Here is a 25,305-nt window from a genome sequence, read left to right as displayed (position 1 = left end):
CGTCCTGTCATAATCCTTCCTTTCCCCTAACATCTTCCTTTCTCCTTTCGTCCTATCTTCTTCCTTCCTTCAGTCCTATCATCTTCCTTCCTTTTCCCTATCATCTTCTTTCCTTCTTCACTTTCATCGTCCTTCACTTCACTTACATCGCATCATCGTCCTTCCTTCTGTCCTTTCATTGTCCTTCCTTCCCATCATCGTCCTTCTTTCCATCCTATCATTGTCCTTCCGTCTGTCCTATCATCATCCTTCCTTCCTATCATCGTCCTTCTTCCTGCCCCATCATCTTCCTTCCTTCTGTAGTATCATCGTCCTTCTTTTTGTCCAATCATTGTCCTTCTTTTTGTCCAATCATCGTCCTTCCATCCTATCATCGTCCTTCTTTCCATCCTATCATTGTCCTTCCGTCTGTCCTATCATCGTCCTTCTTCCCGCCCCATCATCTTCCTTCCTTCTGTAGTATCATCGTCCTTCTTTTTGTCCAATCATCGTCCTTTCATCCTATCATCGTCCTTCCTTCCGTCCTATCATTGTCCTTCCTTTCGTCCTATTGTCCTTTTTTTCCATCCTATCATCATCCTTCTTCCCGCCCCATCATCTTCCTTCCTTCTGTAGTATCATCATCCTTCTTTTTGTCCAGTCATCGTCCTTCCGTCCTATCATCATCTTTCCTTTCTTCCGTCCTATCATCGTCCATCCTTCCGTCCTATTATCGTTCTTCCATCCTATCATCGTCCTTCCGTCCTATCATCATCTTTCCTTTCTTCCGTCCTATCATCGTCCATCTTTCCGTCCTATCGTCGTCCTTCCGTCCTATCATCATCCATCTTTCTGTCCTTTCATCATCCTTCCGTCCTATCGTCGTCCTTCCGTCCTATCATCATCCTTCCTTCCATCCTATCATCGTCCATCTTTCTGTCCTATCATCATCCTTCCGTCCTATCGTCGTCCTTCAGTCCATCCTATCATTGTCCTTTCTTTCTCCAGGTGACAACCTATAGAGCCCCCATTAGAAATCTCTTTGAGTTGTCACCCATCAGTGAGGACTGAGATTCACCACCCTCTGGAGTCTGGAAAAGCTGGGTTAGTAGATCTGTAGAGCCCATGATATTGGTAGTCACCCAGCTTTACCAGTGGCAGATTATTATGATGTAGTAAATGTATTACCTTCTTTTCCTGCGCCCCCTCCCCCCACGCTACTAGTGAAGTCCTGCGGAGGTGCCGGGGACCTTGTTCCGGATCTTTCTTTTAGCTCATTTTAGTTTTGCTTGGGGCAGATATTGATGTGGAAACCTTCCCCATGAAGTGACACAAGCCCCAATCATCGATAGCCCCCGGCCCTTCATTTATTATGTTAATAGCCCCTCCCCCTTGTTGCTGACAAGTTTACATGTTTTCTAATAAAACAACCAATTGATCAGTCATGGAAAGAGCCGCGTCAGCAAAACCAGCGGCGACTCCGCTCCAGGTATGATCCCGCATGAGATTGTATGTGACAAGTCCAGTGCAAGGCTCCCTGCTGATACCGATGATGTATAACCATTAGGGGAGGGGCTTGTATAAAAATGTAAGATATAAGATATAATATGACATAAACATATACATCATATAAATCATATACATATTATAGCATTATGTGCACAACCAGTAATACACAGGCAGATGTAATAGGCAGATTCCAGCCCCTATATCATATTCTGGGAAAGCTGGGTGATAAGTCTGGTGCTGGGGTCTAGGATTTGGATCTAGTCAGCATCTGTCTGCATGTCACCTGGAGATATCACATAGGGTATCCGGAAGCTTATCACATCCCCAAGAGATAGCGAGTGCAGGAAACAGAGAGATTGTGGCCCACATTTACTAAAGTTTTTGTCTGAAAGGAATAGAGGAAGAAGAGATCATACAAAAGAAAGAAGGAAAAGGAGGGAGAAATGGAAGAAGGAAGTAAGTAAGGAAAATAAGAGGTAGTACAAGGCAAAAAGAGGAAGGATTGGAAATATAAAGGAAAAGCAGTGAGAAATGGAAGGAAGGAAGGAAGAAAGAAAAGAAAATAGGAAGGAAAGAATGAAATGGAAGAAGGAATGAAAAGAAGAATAAAAGACAGAAAGGAATAGAAAAAAGAAGGAAAGGAAGGGAGATGTAGAAAGAAAAGCCAGGGCTAGAAATAAAGGGAAGAAGTGGAAAAAGACAAGAAGAAAGTCTTATGTATGAGAATATGATAAGGAATGAAGTATGGGAAATAAAATAGGAAGGAATTATGGAAGTGGTACAGGAAGAGGATGTATAGAAAGAAACAAATGAAGGAAAATAAAAGAAGAATGAACCAAGGAAGGAACATAAGGAAATAGAAGGGATAGATATCGGAAAAGTTACAAAACAAGGAAGAAAAAAGCGTCGGATAGGGATGAGAGAAATGGAAAAAGATAGGAAGAAGAAAAGGAAAGAATAGAAAGGTTAAAGGGATAGAATTATAATATAGAAAGAAGAGAGGATTAGAGGAAGGATAAAGGATAATAACAATGGAAGGTGGAAGTAATAACAGAAAAATAGATGGAAGGTTACAAAGAAGAGACAATAAAAGTAGTAGTATCCTGAATGTATCCTGGATGAGATGACGTTCTGTAGAGATCCTCCCTGTGAGCAGCAGCGGGGGCTTCCTCTTACTCCTCTCTGCTGTCTATGAAATCCTTGACATGTTTTCTGTCCTTCTATATTTTACTTCTCGGCTCTATTTTCTGTAGGGCGCGTGGGGTGATGTGTAAATAACACGTTGTGTCACCCGGGAAGTGTCAGGCTGCTGGAAATCAGACATGTGACTGAAATGTGGGGAAGGTTTCTACTGGTGTCAGAGCAGTCGTTTCCTCTTTCATCCCTTCTTCAGAAATCTTCTTCCTACCTCCTTCCTTCCATTCTAAAACATCGCCTTTTCCTCCTTTACTTCCTTTCTTTCCTTTATGTTTTCCTTTTCTAAATTCCTTCCTTTTTGAAAATCCTCTTTCTGTTTCCTTCCTTCCCCATTTCTTTAACAATTCCTTCTTTTTTTTCCTTTTTTTTGTAACATTCTTCCTTCCTTCGTTTGCTATTTTCTTTCTTCCTAACTCCCTCTTACTCTCCTCCTTTATTCCTTTCCAACTTCCTCCTACTCTCCCTTCCTTCTTTTCCTTTTTTGCCTTCCTTCCATCTATTTTAGACTTACTTCCTTTCCTCTTCCATTTCTTCCTTCCTTCTTTACTCTCCTCCTCCTGCCTTCCTTCTTTGTTTTCCTTTCTTTTCTACCATCCATCCATTTCAGACTTCCTTCATCCCTCTTTCTCTCCTTTCTTAACTCCCTCTTTCTTTTCCTTTATTTATTTCTTACTCTCGTTCTCTCTACCCAATCCATTTCTTTCTTTTCTGTCCGCCCTTTTTCCATCCTCCTTTTTTCCTTGCTCCTTTCCTTTTTTCCTTTCCATGTCCCTACTTCCCCTTCCTGCTATTATAATATTGTCTTAGTAAATCTGTCATGTAACCCTACAATGTGCGTTCGTTCCCATGTTGGTGGCATGTCCAGTACTTATAGTAGGGTTATACAATTGGCACTCCCCATTATGAGTCATAGTTGAGAGTTTGGATCCGCCCCTGAGGACCATCCGTCAAGCAGATATTTGCTATACACGTGTACGATTGGCTGAATTCCTAGCAGTCTGAATCTTTTATAGAAGATTCTACTGATGGTCATCGGGGTGGACTTTGCTGTAATTTTTAGATTCTTTATGAGACCTTCATGAGTTAAGTTGTTACTTTTACATTGTGTAAGGTTCTCCCTGTCTTAGTAATAAGCAGTATGTCCCTTATACACGTCTCTCGTAGGGTCCCACCCCATTAGTAATAAGCAGTGTGTCTTTTATACACGCCTCTGGTAGGGTCCCACCCCATTAGTAATAAGCAGTATGTCTCTTATACACGCCTCTGGTAGGTATCACCCCATTAGTAATAAGCAGTATGCCCCTTATACACGCCTCTGGTAGGGTCCCACCCCATTAGTTATAAGCAGTATGTCTCTTATACACGTCTCTGGTAGGGTCCCACCCCATTAGTAATAAGCAGTATGTCTCTTATACACGTCTCTGGTAGGGTCCCACCCCATTAGTAATAAGCAGTATGTCTCTTCTACACGTCTCTGGTAGGGTCCCACCCCATTAGTAATAAGCAGTATGTCCCTTATACACGTCTCTGGTAGGGTCCCACCCCATTAGTAATAAGCAGTATGTCTCTTATACACGTCTCTCGTAGGGTACCACCCCATTAGTTATAAGCTGTATGTCTCTTATACACGTCTCTGGTAGGGTAGCACCCCATTAGTAATAAGCAGTATGTCTCTTATACACGTCTCTCGTAGGGTACCACCCCATTAGTAATAAGCAGTATGTCCCTTATACACGTCTCTGGTAGGGTCCCACCCCATTAGTTATAAGCAGTATGTCTCTTATACACGTCTCTGGTAGGGTCCCACCCCATTAGTAATAAGCAGTATGTCTCTTATACACGTCTCTGGTAGGGTCCCACCCCATTAGTAATAAGCAGTATGTCTCTTATACACGTCTCTGGTAGAGTCCCACCCCATTAGTAATAAGCAGTATGTCTCTTATACACGTCTCTGGTAGGGTCCCACCCCATTAGTAATAAGCAGTTCTGACCATTTTAGGGGCTCAGACTTTGATGTGACTCCATCCTTCTTCTTGATGCCGCGTCTCTGCTCTGCAGGATCTCCAGAAGATGCTTTGGTGTTACTAATCCGCTGATGAGCTGCATATTCCAATCAATCTAAAGTTACCTCAGGCAAACCAGTAGGCGCCTCCGATCTACAGCAAATGTCTTACTAATGGGTTTGTGGTCTGCCGGCCACCCAGGCGCTGTGCTGCAGGGTGCGGAGACTGCGCAGACACTGCTTCATCTCCATCAGTGATAAACAGGGAATAATCCGAATGTTCAAACATTAGCGCTGGGTATACATAGGGTTAACTGACATTAATGGAAACCCAACTAAGGCTGTTGTCAACCAAGACCTTTTGCAGATTTTTCCTGTCTTATCCTACTGTTTACTTCTGAGATAAGCGGCACTAGAAGTGTCCAACTACCGCTTATCTCCACTGTAGTATCCTGTCTAAGAGCCTATCACTACCTTGGTATTGCAGGATTGCTTGCCTGATAAGACACAGGGCGGGGCTTTTATTGTCATCTGACTGCAGACATGTGCAAGATGCCCCACCCCTGAGGAACTGTGTGTGCCAATCAGTGCAGTTCTTTGCTGCCCCAATTCCCATTGAATGTTTATGTGCAGGACTCTACTTCACAAGTGAGAAGTCCTGAACATATCTCTAATATCGTGTCTATATTAAAGACACCCTGTCAAGAACTACATCTTGAAGAGCCTCAGAGGCAGGGTCTCTTGTCCATGTCTTGAATATCAGTATGTGCGATCTGAGGAACACTACTGTTTAAATCACAGTTCCTCAGGGTCAGGAAGCACTTGTATAAGTCTAATGATAAGTCTATATGAAGAACTCCCTGCCCCTAACTCCACGGTACAAAGCAGGGAGTCCTACACAAGTCTCCAATAGCATATCTATGTGATAGACACTCTGCCCCTGAGGAACTATACTATCTGAAGCACAGTTCCTAGGGATGTGCTATTAGAGGTATGTGTGTCTATCTGCTGGAACTCTGAAGAACTGCATTATTTAAAGCCCAATTCCTCAAGGGTGGGTCTCCCTGAAGAACTCCAAGGTTGGAGGCAAAATTCCTCAGGGGAGGGGACTCCTGCACTTGCTACCAGCAGCATGTCTATGTGTGGAACTCCCAGTCCCAACCTTTGAGGGAATGCATTGTTTAAAACACAATTCGCTAGGGGTGGGAAGTATTGCACAAGTCTCCCTTAGCAGGTGTCCTGCCCCTGAGGGACTGCACTGTTTGAGGCAAAGGTCCACAGGGGCGGGGAATCCTGCATTTGTCTACAATAGCATGTCTATATGCAGGACTCCCAACCTATGAGGAATACAGTGGTTGAAGGTCATTTCCTTGGGGGTGGGAAGGATTGCACAGGTTTCCTATAGAAGATGTCCTGCCCCTGAGGGACTGCACTGTGTGAGGAAAAGTTCCACAGGGGCGAGTATTCCCGCATTTGTCTCCAATAAAAAGTCTATGAGCAGGACTACCAACCTCTGAGGAACTGCAATGTTTAAAAATCAGTTTCTTGGGGGTGGGAAGTATTACACAGGTCCCCTATAGCAGGTGTCCTGCCCCTGAGGGACTGCACTGTTTGAGGCAAAGTTCCTCAAGAGGTGGGGACTCCTGCATTTATCTCCAATAGCATGTCTATGTGCGGTACTCATAAACTCTAAGGAACTGCAGTGTTTGAAGTTCAGTTCCTCGGGGGTGGGAAGTATTGTATAGATCTCTTGTTGCGTGACTGCACTGTATGAAGCAAAGTTCCTCAGGGGCGGGGACTATTGTCTGCAATAGTAAGTTTATTTATGGGACTCCCTACCTCTGAGGACTTTCAGTGTTTAAAACACGGTTTCTCAAGGTTGGGAATTTGTGTGCATGTTTCTAATAGCAGACTCCCTGCTCCTGAGGAACTTCCTGAAGTTCCTGAGCGACCTAAATAAGGCAGGTATCCTGGTAGGTGGGTGCCATGCACCTAGCTCTATGCAGCACCCTAAACTACCCATAAGAAATGCTGATCTTGGACCACAATATTGCACAATATAGGTCACATGTATAATTCCTCCTATAGGTTGGGATAGGCAGGAATATGTATTTAACCCCTTTTTGAGGTACCGTCCCTTTAAATGTGTATCTGAAATGTTGCACTTGATGAATCTTGAGTAACATCATAAAAATGCACATTTCTTCTGGCTCCATGCAGTACTATTCACGTGTTATGGGCTGGGGAATAATCACTTATACATGCGCTCTCCAGGGTTCACAGATAAATGCGTACAATTGCCGGCAGCGTTAGGCGCCGCTGATTATAAAGTGCCGGCGCTTCCTGCAGCAGATTATTAAAATATTTCTTATCCGTAATTATTGGGCAAATATGGAAAACATGTCGCCCCTTCCCATTAACCCCCGCTGGTCCAGTCTGGTCCCAGCAGTCCCTCCATGTAATTAGCTGGTAATGTTTCCCCTATAGACACAGTGTGGGATCCGTCATCTATATGTCTATTAGATTCACTAATAGTAGAGTTACTAATCCTGATAATCCCCTATATACAGGGTATAGTATAAATCACCACCTGACCACTAAGACCCGTATGATTGTGATTGTACCTAATGAGAGAGAACAGAGCACAGCAGTGTGAGGACACGCCCCCAGAAGCTATAAATCCATATTTCACAGTCCTGCTGCTACTAACAACATACAGAAAGGTCTGATTACACATTTCTTCAGGGACAATACCTAACACTCTCTGCAGAGAGCACAGATCACAGCAGGTTGAGCACATATCCCAAGAAGCTATAATCCTATAGTATAATATTTCACAGTCCTGCTGCTAACAACATACATACAGAAAGGAATGATTTCACATTTCTTCAGGGAGAACATCAAACACTGGTTGCAGAGAAAACAGAGCACAGCAGTGTGAGGAATCGCCCCAAGAGGCTACAATCCTGGAATGTAAATCCATATTTCACAGTTCTGCTGCTACTAACAACATACACAAAAATATCATTACACATCCCTCCAGGGACAATACCGAAACCTGGCTGCAGTCTGTATGCTGACATGCTGACAGGTTCCCTTTAAGTTATGGTTCCCCTTAATGTAATGAGTAGCAGCAGGAGTGTAACATGAAGCTACCAGTGTAGAATCGGTAGGTGGTCCAATACTTTCCATGGGCCGTTTATAATTCTGGGGTCTTCTTATATGGAAATATATCCCCCCACCCCACCACCCAGAGTGTAACTACCACCTCTGCACCTCTATAGCGCCGCCCTGGGGTTACTGTCTATAATCTATATGATTTCTTGTATATCCTCATGTGTATACAGGCTCAGGGCTCCTTTTACACTAGACAGGACTGCAATGCTGTATCCCCTGCTCTCCCCCTGGTACGATGACTTCATGTCCTCACAAGGTTATCTGATCCCTGAGAAGACATGGAGCTCGCTGAGTATTGACCTTCCTGCCTTCTCCTCCTGCGTCTGCAGCTGCACTGGAAAAATAAGCATCATCTATCTCCATCTATCTATCCCCATCTATCTATCTTCTATCTATCTCCATCTATCTCCTATCTATCTATCTCCATCTATCCCCATCTATCTATCTCCTATCTATGTCCTATCTATCTATCTATCTATCTATCTATCTATCTATCTATCTATCTATCTATCTATCTCCTATCTATCTATCTATCTATCTATCTATCTATCTATCTATCTATCTTCTATCTATCTATCTATCTATATATCTATCTATCTATCTATCTATCTATCTATCTATCTCCATCTATCCCCATCTATCTATCTCCTATATATCTCCTATCTATCTATCTATCTATCTATCTATCTATCTATCTATCTATCTCCTATCTATCTATCTATCTATCTATCTATCTATCTATCTATCTATCTACCTATCTCCTATCTATCTCATATCTATCTATCTATCTATCTATCTATCTACCTATCTCCTATCTATCTCATATCTATCTATCTCATATCTATCTATCTATCTATCTATCTCATATCTATCTATATTTCTATCAATCTATCTCGTATCTATTTATTATCTATCTATATCTCTATCTCTCTATATATTTTTATCTCATATCTATCTACCTATCTATCTCATATCTATCTATCTCATATCTATCTATCCATCTATCTATCTATCTATCTCCTATCTATCTCATATCTATCTATCTATCTCATTTTTATGTATCTATCTCATATCTATCTGTATATCTCCATTGGATCCCCATCATATACATGCTATAAGCGTCTTCTGTAATTACACATCCCTGCAATGTTTACCTATGTATTATACACACATAGATTTGTGTGGATAATTGCTTATACGGGGGCTTTGCATTTTAATTTCTAGGCGCCCTTCATGTAAAGGTGAGACATGAATATAAACATAAATGCCCTTTAATGTCCTCTCACTCATATAGAGGTTAAAATATTTAAGATTTAAGGGGTTTTCCATTATTTTTGCTTGCAGTACCGGTTTTCACCCTCTATATAGCTAATATCCTCCATAGACCTCAATGCAACAGCGCCCCCAATTATATAGAACTGAATTGCAATAACTCTCTACAGAAATTCAAGTCCTCCGTTTATAATTAACATGAATATATCTAAAATTTAGGAGTATGTTAGAAAAATGGAGGCAACAGCACCTTAAAGGGATATTGAGGTTAGCAATGGTTTTAGTGGAAAAGGGACATAAAAGGATAACCCAGCCCCAAGATGTCAACTTTTTGTAACATGAAAGTAAAATTGATGGGAATTGACGTCTCTTCTGAATTTTTAGAGATTCTACCTTTGTTTCATATAAGAAAGAGAGAAAGCAACATTTTAATACAGGGGTAATTTGGATATTATTAGGGTAAAACGTATTTTATTCCCCCTCCAAAAAAAACAGTGCCGTTTTTTTTGTCTAGTGGTTAAATTTGGTATTGCAGCTCAATTTCAGTACATCGGAAGGCGCTAAGTTGCAATACTAGGAACAGCCTATAGACAGGGTGGCGCTATTTACATATACAACTCCATTACAGGCAGTCCCCGTGTTACATACAAGATAGGGTCTGTAGGTTTGTTCTTAAGTTGAGTTTGTATGTAAGTCGGAACTGTATACTTTGTTATTGTAACCCAAGTCAAAAAATTTTTGGTCTCTGTGACAATTGGATTTTAAAAATGTTGGGTTGTCATAAGAACCGGGATTAACAATAAATCTTCATTACAGACGCCTGTGATAACTGTTACAGCTGATTATTGTAGGCTAAGGATAAAGTACAGTAAATTACCAACATCCAGAGGTCCGTTTATAACTAGGGGTCGTATGTAAGTCAGTGGTTCTTAAGTAGGGGACCGCCTGTACTAAGATCATATCAGTATTAGAGCTATAATAACTATTTGGGGGTATTGTGGTGGAGCTTAAAGGGGCTTTCTAGGTTAGGTCATCAATGTCATGTTAATGGGGGTCCCACACCAAGCACGCCCACAGATCAGCAGGTGATAAACTGAGAATGGAACAGGAAGCAGAGAGCGCCAATCTCTGTGTAGTGGTGGAACCCAGTCACTGCAGATTAGATCCCATTTAAGTGACTTGGAGCAGTAACCAGGCCTGACCACTACATTGAGAGCGGCGCTGTCTGCTTCCGGTTCTATTCTCTGCCTCGGCTCATCTGTAGTGATGCCGGGAGTAAACAAACCCAACATTTTGAGGACCTATACTTTGTGTTTTAATCAATATTTTTAGTCCAGAACAACCCTTTAAATGCAGGGTCAAGCTAAGTCAGGACCTAGGGTCAAATTGGTTGCACCCTGACCCTGGTTTCCTAGACTCCCTGATCCCATCATCCCTGAAGATATATGATATAAGTATCTTATTGACAGTATTATTTTGGGCACCAGATGATTGTCATTTTTTGGGCACTTCGATGCAACGTCGGGACAACCCGCTCACCCGGATGGTAATGCACAGGACACCATCTAATATATGAACTTGTCCGTTTCAGAGGAGCCATAAATGGTTCCATCCTCCAGACGAATGGTTAAATATGGTTCTGCAGCTCCCGTCTGAACAAGGTCCAACTATAAGCTGACTCAGCACTTCCATAGGACAATCCCATTATCACAACACGATTAAGGAATTGCTGGGAATTTTTGTAAAGAACCCAGAAGTTAATGTCACCAAACGTGGAGAGAGGACACCTAATATCTACCATTGGTATCCATAGTTACTGCATTAAGCAAATCAATGTTGATGATGGTGTCACCGGTATGGGAGGGTACACCTCCCCTCACTCTATCCCACACTCTCTCGCTCCTTCTTCTCTTTCTTCCCCCGGCTTCTTCTATTTTATTTTTTCCCTTCCTCCTTACTTCTTCTCCTTCTTCTTCTTGGACTTTTTTGCTTCTCCTCTGTCCCTCTTCTTGACCCTCAAGGTGAACCTCCGACTTTGAGTCCATTTACTCTACGTCCGGAACCATCAACTCTTTGCCTTTTAAGTGCGTGGTTTTGGCAAACCGCTCTCTCTTCTCTTGCCAGAGTCTAATTTTTTTTTTTCTTCTGTCTGATGGAGCAAGTCATGAGAACAAGTGAAGACTTTTGTGAAGGCTTCTCCGGGCTTCCATCCTCCTCCTCACTTCATACTTAATGGGGGATTCCAGAGGACAATATGTGACTGGCTCCGGCTGAGATGTTCGGATAACCTCTCCAAAAAGGGACTCGGAGGAGGTTTGAGGGACAGGAGAGGACTTACGCGTTGGGGATACTAGAAGGTGCGTGCCATGCTACCAGACCACCATGAATCTGGATGGACTTGAGGTGATAGCGGTTCTGGTGGTCTTGGGCTTGTTCGTCAAAGTTCTTGAGCAGTTTGGCCTCTTCGAACCCGTTGGAGCAGAAGGTAACGTACGAATACTCTTCCATCCTTAAGATCTTTAGCATTGATTCTTACTCGAGGGCGATCAGTAACGTCGGAGCGTCAACGTTAGTTTTACCATTTCTTGTTACCGATCCGATGTGATATAATTAAAAATTGATCCCGGAAAACTTGGGAATCGGAGAGGTGTCTCATTCTGCAAATGTCACAGGGTTGAGATTGCCAGAGAGGGATTTGTCAGATGGTGCAGAGCTGATGCTACAATTCGGAATAAGACATGAAAATGTCTTGATGTTTTTTTTGTATTTTTTTCTATTGTACTGTAAACAGAGATTTATTTCAGTTATAGGTCCCCTTTAAGGATTCAGCCCTACACCCGTGCACCTCTGTGGGTTTGAAAAGGTTAACTTAAGTTTGTGCTAGAGCTTACGTGACCCAAGTTTTTAGTCTTTTGGTGGTAAAATAACTTTTTATTTACATTTTTATGCGTTGTGTAAAATTTTTTTAAAAAATTAAATTTTAGGGATTTTTTTGTGTATAAAGATGCAATAACCGCTAATGGGACGGTAGAAACTGGTTTCAAAACTTTTCGCCTTGGGCTCTACATGAACTTTACTTTGATCGTGCGTAGTGTGAATGATGCCAGAACTTTCACCAGTTGTCAACCTTGGCCAAGATTGGCAAAAAAGTTTGGAAACAATTTGCACCAAAATTGCAATAAATCTGTGATGTGATCTCCGGGGTCTTCCCCCAGGCAAAACATTGGGAGTAACTTGGATACAAGAAAGTTACATTGTGGGAAAAAAAAAGTTTGCCGGGAACTTTGCAACCAACTTTTTTCTCATGGGAACAATGTTTTTCGCAGATTTGGCAAAAGACTTGAAGACTTCAGGCGCCGATTTGGTATTTTGGGACAATTAGTTGCGACTGGGGCCCCCTATTGCGCTCCTTGTTCTCCCATTGCTTTAAACCTTTTTCTGAAGACCACAGTGTGCCCCCCCCCCCCCGCACGTTGATCTCCAGGGCCCCAAACAATTGAATTGGTTGGTTTATGGGTAAATCCACCACTTCATACAACCTTAGCACGTGTTGTGCACTACTTATCTGTCCCCTGTGCCGCCATATAGTGCACCATAACATGAAGAGTAGATACATCATGCGTCATCCTAAGACTCCTACATGTATGTAAATAACAGAATATAAACCTTCATACGTGTTCTCCAGCCGGAACCCCTTGGGTCCACCAGATAATGTGATCATGGGGGGGGGGGGGTCTTTGATCATGGGGAGAGGGGGGTCCTACTACAACCGATCCCTAGTAAATAGACCCTAGTAGCCTTCATACTTGTCTTTCAAGGTGTATCTGGTGATGGTCTGAGCCAACTGAAGACATAAAGACATTAGGGCCACACAGAAGAAGGGTCAGACTGGCCAACTGGGTCCCTAAAGGTCCAATGCAGGCAGGACCCTATGTAGGCTACCAGGTTCTGTTAACCCTTTTATCTGGTGGGACGAATTTGGCCAGAGTTCATGACCCCATGAGAGATATACGTTGTATGGGGTCATTGGTATCTGCTGTACTGCCAATGCCAGTAGGTGCCCGGTAAAGCCCTGTGAGACTGATACATTACACGTAATAGGATTTCTTCCCATATGGGACACGATAAGCAGAATTAGAGAACACATTGGGCTCTTCTCTTCTCTCTCCTTCTTCTTAAGTATTTATGACCAGAGAGACCACAGACAGAATACATTACAGGGAGAGGCAGAGGCCGGAGACTCCTTCCACCCTGATAAGGAATCGGCTTATCTCCTTTCTCATGGACCTCGCTCTCCTGTTACTCTCTTAAAGTGCACCTGTCCGCACATGGTGAGGCGTAAATTGGTAGAATGCGTCCCTTTAAGAAAGATTGTAACATATGTTACATGTAGAAACCTCGTCTATCAAGTGTAAAAGAGATAGAGGGGGTGGGAAGGGGATGCGGCTGCAGTTCCATTGCTGAAACATAGGGGAGAGGAAATGGAATAGAGTGAAGGTATCTGATTGGCTACAGCTCTGATACTAAATCAGGAAGAGCCCACCCACTCATATACAATTAAAGCAACAGCTGGTATAACCTGGGGTTCTCCTGTATATAATGATATATGTACAGCCGGTATAACCTGGGGATCTCCTGTATATAATGATATATGTACAGTCGGTATAACCTGGGGATCTCCTGTATATAATGATATATGTACAGCCGGTATAACCTGGGGATCTCCTGTATATAATGATATATGTACAGCCGGTATAACCTGGGGATCTCCTGTATATAATGATATATGTACAGCTGGTATAACCTGGGGATCTCCTGTATATAATGATATATGTACAGCTGGTATAACCTGGGGATCGCCTGTATATAATGATATATGTACAGCTGGTATAACCTGGGGATCTCCTGTATATAATGATATATGTACAGCTGGTATAACCTGGGGTTCTCCTGTATATAATGATATATGTACAGCTGGTATAACCTGGGGATCTCCTGTATATAATGATATATGTACAGCTGGTATAACCTGGGGATCTCCTGTGTATAATGATATATGTACAGCCGGTATAACCTGGGGATCTCCTGTATATAATGATATATGTACAGCTGGTATAACCTGGGGATCTCCTGTATATAATGATATATGTACAGCTGGTATAACCTGGGGATCTCCTGTATATAATGATATATGTACAGCTGGTATAACCTGGGGATCTCCTGTGTATAATGATATATGTACAGCCGGTATAACCTGGGGATCTCCTGTATATAATGATATATGTACAGCTGGTATAACCTGGGGATCTCCTGTATATAATGATATATGTACAGCTGGTATAACCTGGGGATCTCCTGTATATAATGATATATGTACAGCCGCTATAACCTGGGGATCTCCTGTATATAAAGATACATGTACAGCTGGTATAACCTGGGGATCCCCTGTATATAATGATATATGTACAGCCGGTATAACCTGGGGATCTCCTGTATATAATGATATATGTACAGCCGCTATAACCTGGGGATCTCCTGTATATAATGATATATGTACAGCTGGTATAACCTGGGGATCTCCTGTATATAATGATATATGTACAGCTGGTATAACCTGGGGATCTCCTGTATATAATGATATATGTACAGCCGGTATAACCTGGGGATCTCCTGTATATAATGATATATGTACAGCCGCTATAACCTGGGGATCTCCTGTATATAATGATATATGTACAGCTGGTATAACCTGGGGATCTCCTGTATATAATGATATATGTACAGCTGGTATAACCTTGGGATCTCCTGTATATAATGATATATGTACAGCCGGTATAACCTGGGGATCTCCTGTATATAATGATATATGTACAGCCGGTATAACCTGGAGATCTCCTGTATATAATGATATATGTACAGCCGGTATAACCTGGGGATCTCCTGTATATAATGATATATGTACAGCCGGTATAACCTGGGGATCTCCTGTATATAATGATATATGTACAGCTGGTATAACCTGGGGATCTCCTGTATATAATGATATATGTACAGCCGGTATAACCTGGGGATCTCCTGTATATAATGATATATGTACAGCTGGTATAACCTGGGGATCTCCTGTATATAATGATATATGTACAGCTGGTATAACCTGGGGATCTCCTGTATATAATGATATATGTACAGCTGGTATAACCTGGGGATCTCCTGTGTATAATGATATATGTACAGCCGGTATAACCTGGGGATCTCCTGTATATAATGATATATGTACAGCCGCTATAACCTGGGGATCTCCTGTATATAATGATATATGTACAGCTGGTATAACCTGGGGATCTCCTGTATATAATGATATATGTACAGCCGGTATAACCTTGGGATCTCCTGTATATAATGATATATGTACAGCCGGTATAACCTGGGGATCTCCTGTATATAATGATATATGTACAGCCGGTATAACCTGGAGATCTCCTGTATATAATGATATATGTACAGCTGGTATAACCTTGGGATCTCCTGTATATAATGATATATGTACAGCCGGTATAACCTGGGGATCTCCTGTATATAATGATATATGTACAGCCGGTATAACCTGGAGATCTCCTGTATATAATGATATATGTACAGCCGGTATAACCTGGGGATCTCCTGTATATAATGATATATGTACAGCCGGTATAACCTGGGGATCTCCTGTATATAATGATATATGTACAGCTGGTATAACCTGGGGATCTCCTGTATATAATGATATATGTACAGTCGGTATAACCTGGGGATCTCCTGTATATAATGATATATGTAGAGCTGGTATAACCTGGGGATCTCCTGTATATAATGATATATGTACAGCTGGTATAACCTGGGGATCTCCTATATATAATGATATATGTACAGCCTGTATAACCTGGGGATCTCCTGTATATAATGATATATGTACAGCCGGTATAACCTGGGGATCTCCTGTATATAATGATATATGTACATCTGGTATAACTTGAGGATCTCCTGTATATAATGATATATGTAGAGCTGGTATAACCTGGGGATCTCCTGTATATAATGATATATTCGGGTTCGGGTAAAAAATTACTCAGGATTTTTGTCGCGCTGCTCTAGTTGAATGAAATGTTTATTTTGATAGTTGTGGACAACGCGTTTCGGAGGTGAACTACCTCCTTCATCAGGTCCAAAGGTACAAAGTCTATGGTATAAGGATAATACAATATACATACAATAAAAACCAGTTCTTTAACAGTAATAAATATTTTAAAATGAGTACATAGTAAATATCTGCATGGATAGATGATCGAATAAATAAATAAATCACTGTGTCTCATTACTATATGACTATATGTATGAATTTTGTAATGAGACACAGTGATTTATTTATTTATTCGATCATCTATCCATGCAGATATTTACTATGTACTCATTTTAAAATATTTATTACTGTTAAAGAACTGGTTTTTATTGTATGTATATTGTATTATCCTTATACCATAGACTTTGTACCTTTGGACCTGATGAAGGAGGTAGTTCACCTCCGAAACGCGTTGTCCACAACTATCAAAATAAACATTTCATTCAACTAGAGCAGCGCGACAAAAATCCTGAGTAATTTTTTACCCGAACCCGATTGCATCATGTCCATTGTCTCGGCCTGACGATGGTCACCAGGTGTCTTGCAGCAGCTCTATTTATATTGTAAACCCTTCCATGCAATGGTACCCTGTCACTTCATTATTTTTATGACTACGAATCATCACACTGCCTGCGCTGTGTAATCTTTTTCTCTCCACCTCTTTAAACTATCACACTCCGGCTCCCCACTTTGAGAAGCGTGTCTATATATACTTTCTATATACACCTCCTCTAGAGAACCGGCTTAACGATATAGGTAGACCACTTCCAAACATCCCTATATCCTACACCTGCAGCAAGCAACATGGACTACTATCACGATCGGTGGTCTCATAGAGAAACCCTACTACGAGAAATCTCTCAAACCACAAATTCACTCAAGACCAATACCAACAGCAATATACACTTCTCTGAGAATCAAACGAAAACTATGACTGATCTCTACCTAAAACTCGAGAATCTCCTCAGAATTGAAATCCAACATATGACTGACATCGCTCTTCTGAAAGTCTATCTTACAGAAAACATAGCACCCAGGGGTCTCCGACTACCCTTCCAATCAGCTTTTCCCAACGACACTGTTTTTTCCAATGAATGGGAAGTTTTCATGGAAGAGTGCTCTAAAGGCATGATGACGAGACTCATCACTAAAAGATCAGCCATAGTAGAAACCACCACTCTTTCTATTGACAAAACGAGACATGAATTGGAAATTTACTCCAGACACCCAGATTATCATTCCCTAAATATGGCCTCGTCACACCGCTTACGAACCTATGAACAGGGTCTAATATACAAGAAATCCAGAAAACTCGCTAGGGATCGCCTTGAATATTCCAACAACGTACAAAGATGTTAGGAACCAGACATTGATCTGGACCCGGCTTCATTACCCACCTCTTCCCAACCACAACCAGAAACCTCCACACGACCAAAAAATGACCCAGCTTTCACACATGGTCCCACATTTTCACCTAAACCCAACAATACCAACAAAAAGAAAAACAGAACCTTCCACAACCAAAACCTCCAGATACGTAACGCCCGATCCCCTACTTCATCGCATACTAGAGAAACAATACCCGACAAAACTACCCACTACAACCCTGTCAAAACTACCCACAACCACCCTGTCAAAAGGCATTCCATAGCATATGGCAAAGATAAACACCAGACCACTTCTGTACCCCCTCCTTCTCAGACATCCACCCAAAAAGACCCAGAATACCCTCTACCCACCACCACAGAATCCCCAAATCAAACCCTTGACAACTTGACCATCTACACCATCCATGAAGAATCTGCCATCACAAATGAAAATGAGCAAACCATCGATCCTATCGCACTCAATGAAACTTTATCCAACAGTGTATTGCCATCTTTTTTAGACCTTCCTATACCCAAGCTGGATCCTCCCTTACGAAAAACGGACACGATCATTCCAGCACTAAAAAGCCCGAAGGCCACATTCTCCATTTTTTCCCAACAAACACCGAGACTAAAAAGAAAAGAAGGACCAGAGGGAAGAGAGGAGGAACCAAACACCACAAAAAAGAAGAGCCAACAACAAACCCCGCAACCACCACGAAATTAGTTAAGATTTTCAACCTCTCTACCCACACACTATCAGATGCAGAACATAGCCTCTTAAGCAAGGGTTTATCATTCTGCCCAACCACCAGAACCAACGAGTTCGATCTATTCATAGATCTCAATAGTTATATTCGGAAATTAACCCTTAAACGGCACTTCGCGATAAACCAAGCCAAGAGCAAAGACAATCAGGAGCCGGAAGATGACATATTCATCCATACAACACTACGGCCACCATCCAAATTCTATCCCACCCACAGTAGAGGACCCCACCTCGATACGTTCTACTCCATGGTATCCTCCGACTTCAGATCACTACAAAGACCCACAGGAAGACCCCCAAAGGGCAATCTTACTCACTCTGAGAAAACTGCTCTAAACCAGCTGAAAAACAATCAAGAAATAATAATCAAACCAGCCGACAAAGGCGGGGGCACCGTAATACTCAACAGGACCGACTACCTTGAAGAAAGTAACAGAATACTTTCCGACCAAGAATACTATCAAGTGTTGAGTGAAGATCCGAGCCTCCAACATTTTGAAACCCTAAAAACCTTTGTCTCAGAAGCCTTCAGAAAAGGCATTTTAAACAAACAAGAGAAAGACTTCATTCTTCCCTCAAACCCCAGGATGGCACTATTCTATTATCTTCCTAAGATACACAAGAACCCTATCTGTCCACCTGGTCGACCGATTATATCAGGTATTAACTCTCTAACCTGTAACCTGTCGGAATACGTAGACCATTTCTTACAACCATATGTTAAACAGCTTCCCACGTATCTACGAGATTCGTCACAACTCATCCTTGAACTAGAAGGTTTTGTTTGGAAACCCACCATGAAGCTGATGACTCTAGATGTCACAGCACTATATACGAACATCACACATGTACTTGGGATAAATGCGGTACGAGTCACCCTTGAACGTGACCCCAACCTACCCCCTTCACAAACAGACTTCCTCATCCAAAGCATTCGCTTCATACTTGAACACAACGTGTTCGCATTCCAAAAGAACATCTTTCAACAAAAACGGGGTACGGCCATGGGAACCCGTTTTGCACCTAGTTATGCGAACCTATATATGGGCGAATTCGAGTCGACCCTCATCACGAAAAATGCACAATATTCAAACAATATCGCCTTTTTTAGAAGATACATCGACGATATTTTCATCATCTGGGATGGCTTAGAACAGGAAGCTGGTGATTTCTTACAAGAAATCAACTCGAACACATGGGGCATCAACCTAACCCTCAACTCCTCCCCTACACAGATTGAGTTCCTTGACCTACTGATTTCGGTCAATGAAAAACAAAACAGCTTGACGACCTGTACATATTTCAAAAAAGTGGACGTCAATAGCTTCCTAGAGTTCAACAGCGCCCACCACAAGAGTTGGCTCACAAACGTTCCCTACAGCCAATTTAAAAGAGTCAGAAGGAACTGCACGGACAACAAAACTTTCCACAAACAATCTCAAATCCTGGGAAAACGCTTCAAAGAAAAAGGCTATCCACAAGGTATCATCAAAGATGCATTTCTTAAAACCAAGAATCTATCACAGAAGGACTGCCTTGCATCCAAAAAGAAAGAAGAATCCCCTGAAGACAGACCTCCGAACTTCATTACAACTTATACCTCAGACCACAAGATTATTAAAAATGTATTATCCAAACACTGGCCTATCCTTCTTAAAGACCCCCATCTGAATAAAATCATCCCTCCACATCCGCAAGTTACATACAGAAGAGCCCCAACATTAAAGACCATACTAGCACCCACGAAACTGCGACAACAATCGAAAAACAAGAAGAACCAAGACCCTAAATCCTTTTTCCCAGACCTCAAAGGTAGTTTCAAATGTAACAGCAACAGATGCCTCACATGCGATATTATTTCACATCGCACCCGTTCCTTCCACTCCACAGTCACCGGAGAAACTTTTAACATCAACCATTTCATGAACTGCGCATCAGATTACGTGGTGTACCTTTTACAGTGCTCCTGTCCCCTACAATATGTAGGAAGGACTATGCAATCCCTCCGAGAAAGGATAAACACTCATAGAGGGAAGATAAAAAACGGTTACCAACTACACAGTGTCTCCCGACACTGCCATCAACATCACGATAATGACATCAATAACTTATCCCTTATCCCGATTGAGCACATACCCAAAGAACATCCGGACCGCCTTAACCCCTACGGGACGCAGCCTCTTTTGGCCTTAAGGACGCGGCCCCATTCTTCAAATCTGACCTGTGTCACTATAAGTGGTTATAGTTTTGGAACGCTATGAGATATCCAGGGGATTTTGAGATTGTTTTCTCGTGACACATTGTACTTCAAATTAGTTTAAAAATTTGGATGAAATCTTTTGTGTTTAGTTATGAAAAAAAACAAAATTTGGCAAAAATTTGGAAAAATTCTTTATTTTCAACGTTCTAAATTCTCTACTTTTGATGCAGATAGTCATAGCTCCCAAATAAATTCCTAACTTACATTTCCCAAGTGTCTGCTTTATGCTGGCATGGTTTTTTAAGATTCCACATATTTTACTAGAATGTTCTGAGGCTCAGAATTTAGGTATCATTTTTCACATTTTTTGTAAAATCACCAAAACCTGTATTTAGATGGACCTGCTCAACTTCTAATTGACACTGAGTGGCCTAAATAATAGTGAGACTCGTAAATTACCCCATTGTGGAAACTACACACCTCAACGTATGAAAAACCACTTTTAAGAAGTTTGTTAACCCTTTACGTGTTTTATAGGGGTTAAAACAAAATGGAGGTGCAGTCTCCAAATTGTAATATTTTTTCACAATACACCCATTTTGGGTGGAAAATTAAACATTTACAATGGATTAAATGAATAAAGGCTCCACAAAGTTTGTTATCCAATCTCTCCCGAGTACACGGATACCCCATATGTGGTGGTAACCTGCTGTATGGGCGCACGGCCGGGCATAGAAGGGAAGGAGGCGCCATCCAGATCAGATTTGCTATGTCACATTGTACAGGCTATAATTTTTTTCTTTTTTTTATTGTGGACCTATAGGGGCTTATTTCTTTTGCCACATGAGATGCACTTTTCTGGTACGTAATTTGGGGGAATCTATAGGCTAATTGGTGAGATTTTATTAACTCTTTGTTGGTGGAGGAAATGAAAATCATCACTTTTCAGGAAGATTTTTATGGGTTTTTTTTTTTGGCTGTTTACCATACCATAAAAATAGTATATTATTTTTATTCTATGGGTCGCCACGATTACAAAAAGACCTCATTTATATAGATTTTTTATTTTTTTCTCATTTTTATTGCATAAAAAGTAATTTGGCAAAAATGTTGTTAATTTTAGCATCACCGTCTTTCATATGCATAACTTTTTTATTTTTCGCCTCACAAATCTGTTTAAGGGCTTATTTTTTGCGAGAAGGATTGTTCTTTTTAGTGGTCTCATTTTAGAGTGCAGAACATTTTTTAAATCCCTTTTTAGAGCATTTTTATAGGGTATTAATTGAAAATGATCTTTTTTCTGGAGCTTTTTTTTGTTTTGTTTTTTACGGGGTTCACTTTGCGGATCTAATAACGATTCTGTTTTATTATACAGATTGTTACGGACGCAGGGATACCAAATATGTGGGGGTTTTGTGTATTTTATTCAATTGTACTGAATAAAAACCAATTTGGAGAAAATCTTATTCATTTTAGCATCACCATCTTTTCATATGTATAACTTTTTTATTTTTCGGCTGACAAATCTGGTTAGGGGCTTATTTTTTGCGAGAAGAGTTGTTCTTTTTAGTGGGCTTATTTTGGAGTGCATAACATTTTTTAAATTACTTTTTAGAGCATTTTTTTATAGGGTATTAATTAAAAATTATCTTTTTTCGGAACGTTTTTGCGTTTTTTTTCTACGGCGTGTACCGTGCAGGTCCAGTAACGATTCTGTTTTATTATACAGATTGTTACGGACGCGGCAATACCAAATATGCGGGGTTTTTTGTGTTTTTGTGTTTTTTATACTTTATTAAGTGTTTTTATGGGAAAGTGACATTTTAGGGGCTTATATTTTTATGTATTTATTTTTTATTTATTATAATGTGTAGTGTTAAGTGTTTTTGCATATTTTTACTTATACATACTTGAACTTAAACCAGTGATGCTCTGATCACTGGTTTAAGTTCAATACACTGCTCTACAATACTATTTTATTGTAGAGCAGTGTAAACTGTCTGAGCAAGCTTGCGCATGCTCAGACAGTTTACAGTCAGACCCGGAAGGGGTCTGGCTGCCATGGAGACCGGGCAGCTCCGGGGCACATGCCAGTCCTCGGAGCTGCCCAGAAGTGGATCGGATCCCCCGGTAAGCGGCACGGGGGATCCGATCCACAGCGCAAACACCCTTACACGCCGCGGTCATGTTTGACCGCGGCGTGTAAGGGGTTAACACCCGCGATCGGAGCCGGCTCCGATCGCGGGTGTTAGCGCAGGCTGTCAGCTGTACTAGACAGCTGACAGCCGCTGCTTCTGGTACCGGCTCCGTTCGTGAGCCGGTGCCAGAAGCAGGACGTTATAGAACGTCCCCGTGCGCTAAGCATCTAGCCCCGGGGACGTACTATAACGTCCTGGTGCGCCTAGGGGTTAAACAACTCATAAGGAGAGAGAATTTTTGGATTTTTAAATTAAACTCAATGTGTCCATACGGTCTAAACGAATCTCTAGAACGAGTTTAATCCCCCTTAATACCTTCTTCCACCTTTCATCCCCCTCCCCCTCTCAAGATCAGTCCCATTCCTCATACATGGCACCATTCTCATCTTCAAGCCAACCATCATACATCCTACACCTCATCTCCATTTTTTTATTCTCCTTATTAGTTACTGCTACATTTCACTTACATTTTACACCCAGCCTTTCCACGATCCTTCACCACTATTCCGTCCTACGGACCATCTCCTTCAACTCGCATGCGCCAGAAAATATTTCTGGCGCATGCGCAGTTGCACGCTACCTGTCAAAATCCTGCGCACGCGCAGTTATGTGACAGCTGTCATTTAAACCGCGAAGTCGGCACGGACATCACGCACAGCGCCCGTGCAGACTCGCGTCCCGATACAAAGTAAGTAACTACTACACATTATCGTCCCTCAAACTTCCTCCTTAGCCCTCAACTAACCGGATCTCCATTTTTCCCACAGACCATTCGCAAGTTTGCTCCGGTCCTCTTATCCCGAGGTAACCTACATCCCCCTACATACTCCTTTACACTATTCTAACATCTGTATCCATTAACACCATGGTTTATACTTAGGTCTACCCGTTGTGATCCCCGTCTGTATCCCCCTATACCATCCAAGTTCACCCTCAGGACGTACTTGTTTCAGGAGAATACACAGGTTAGGCTCACATTCACCACTATACACACCCATCCTGCAACTAGGTTATATATACTCCCCATACTCCTCTCACCCTCTTTACCTTTCCGCTCTAGATGTCACCTATATATTTATATATTTATATATTGTTTTAGCCACTTGTGTATACCCTACCCTCCAGTTTATTATAATCTTTCTATTACTATTGCCACAAAAATGTTTTATTTGTGTCAGTCTATTTATGTCAGTCTTTTAATGCTAGTTTTTTAACTATTCCTCTATTTATTATTATTATTATTATTAATTTTCGCCTGGAATTAAGACTATATGTATGAATTTTGTAATGAGACACAGTGATTTATTTATTTATTCGATCATCTATCCATGCAGATATTTACTATGTACTCATTTTAAAATATTTATTACTGTTAAAGAACTGGTTTTTATTGTATGTATATTGTATTATCCTTATACCATAGACTTTGGACCTTTGGACCTGATGAAGGAGGTAGTTCACCTCCGAAACGCGTTGTCCACAACTATCAAAATAAACATTTCATTCAACTAGAGCAGCGCGACAAAAATCCTGAGTAATTTTTTACCCGAACCCGATTGCATCATGTCCATTGTCTCGGCCTGACGATGGTCACCAGGTGTCTTGCAGCAGCTCTATTTATATTGTAAACCCTTCCATGCAATGGTACCCTGTCACTTCATTATTTTTATGACTACGAATCATCACACTGCCTGCGCTGTGTAATCTTTTTCTCTCCACCTCTTTAAACTATAATGATATATGTACAGCTGGTATAACCTGGGGATCTCCTGTATATAATGATATATGTACAGCTGGTATAACCTGGGGATCTCCTGTATATAATGATATATGTACAGCTGGTATAACCCGGGGATCTCCTGTATATAGTGATATATATACAGCTGGTATAACCTGGGGATCTCCTGTATATAATGATATATGTACAGCTGGTATAACCTGGGGATCTCCTGTATATAGTGATATATATACAGCCGGTATAACCTGGGGATCTCCTGTATATAATGATATATGTACAGCTGGTATAACCTGGAGATCTCCTGTATATAATGATATATGTACAGCCGGTATAACCTGGGGATCTTCTGTATATAATGATATATGTACAGCCGGTATAACCTGGGCATCTCCTGTATATAATGATATATGTACAGCTGGTATAACCTGGGGATCTCCTGTATATAATGATATATGTACAGCTGGTATAACCTAGGGATCTCCTGTATATAATGATATATGTACAGCTGGTATAACCTGGGGATCTCCTGTATATAATGATATATGTACAGCTGGTATAACCTGGGGATCTCCTGTATATAATGATATATGTACAGCCGGTATAACCTGGGGGTCTCCTGTATATAATGATATATGTACAGCTGGTATAACCTGGGGATCTTCTGTATATAATGATATATGTACAGCTGGTATAACCTGGGGTTCTCCTGTATATAATGATATATGTACAGCTGGTATAACC

General features: G+C 41.3%; 1 protein-coding gene across 6 annotated transcripts in view; it reads left to right on the top strand.

Annotated features, from left to right (window-relative positions):
• KCNIP2 (potassium voltage-gated channel interacting protein 2) overlaps positions 1–25,305 on the top strand; it is a 326,572-nt gene that overhangs the window by 186,133 nt on the left and 115,134 nt on the right. The window contains exon 1 of one of the 6 annotated variants that reach the window (XM_072131240.1): positions 11,083–11,621. The exons of the other annotated variants lie outside the window; for them this stretch is intronic. Within the exon in view, the coding sequence (XP_071987341.1) occupies positions 11,519–11,621 (103 nt within the window). The 5' untranslated portion in view covers positions 11,083–11,518. Of the gene's footprint in view, positions 1–11,082; positions 11,622–25,305 lie in introns of those variants that run through there. 6 annotated transcript variants of the gene reach the window in all.

This window comes from Engystomops pustulosus, chromosome 11, assembly GCF_040894005.1.
Source record: "Engystomops pustulosus chromosome 11, aEngPut4.maternal, whole genome shotgun sequence".
NCBI lineage: Eukaryota > Metazoa > Chordata > Amphibia > Anura > Leptodactylidae > Engystomops > Engystomops pustulosus.
Note: the sequence above shows the minus strand (reverse complement) of the source record. Positions and strands in the feature narration are given on the sequence as shown.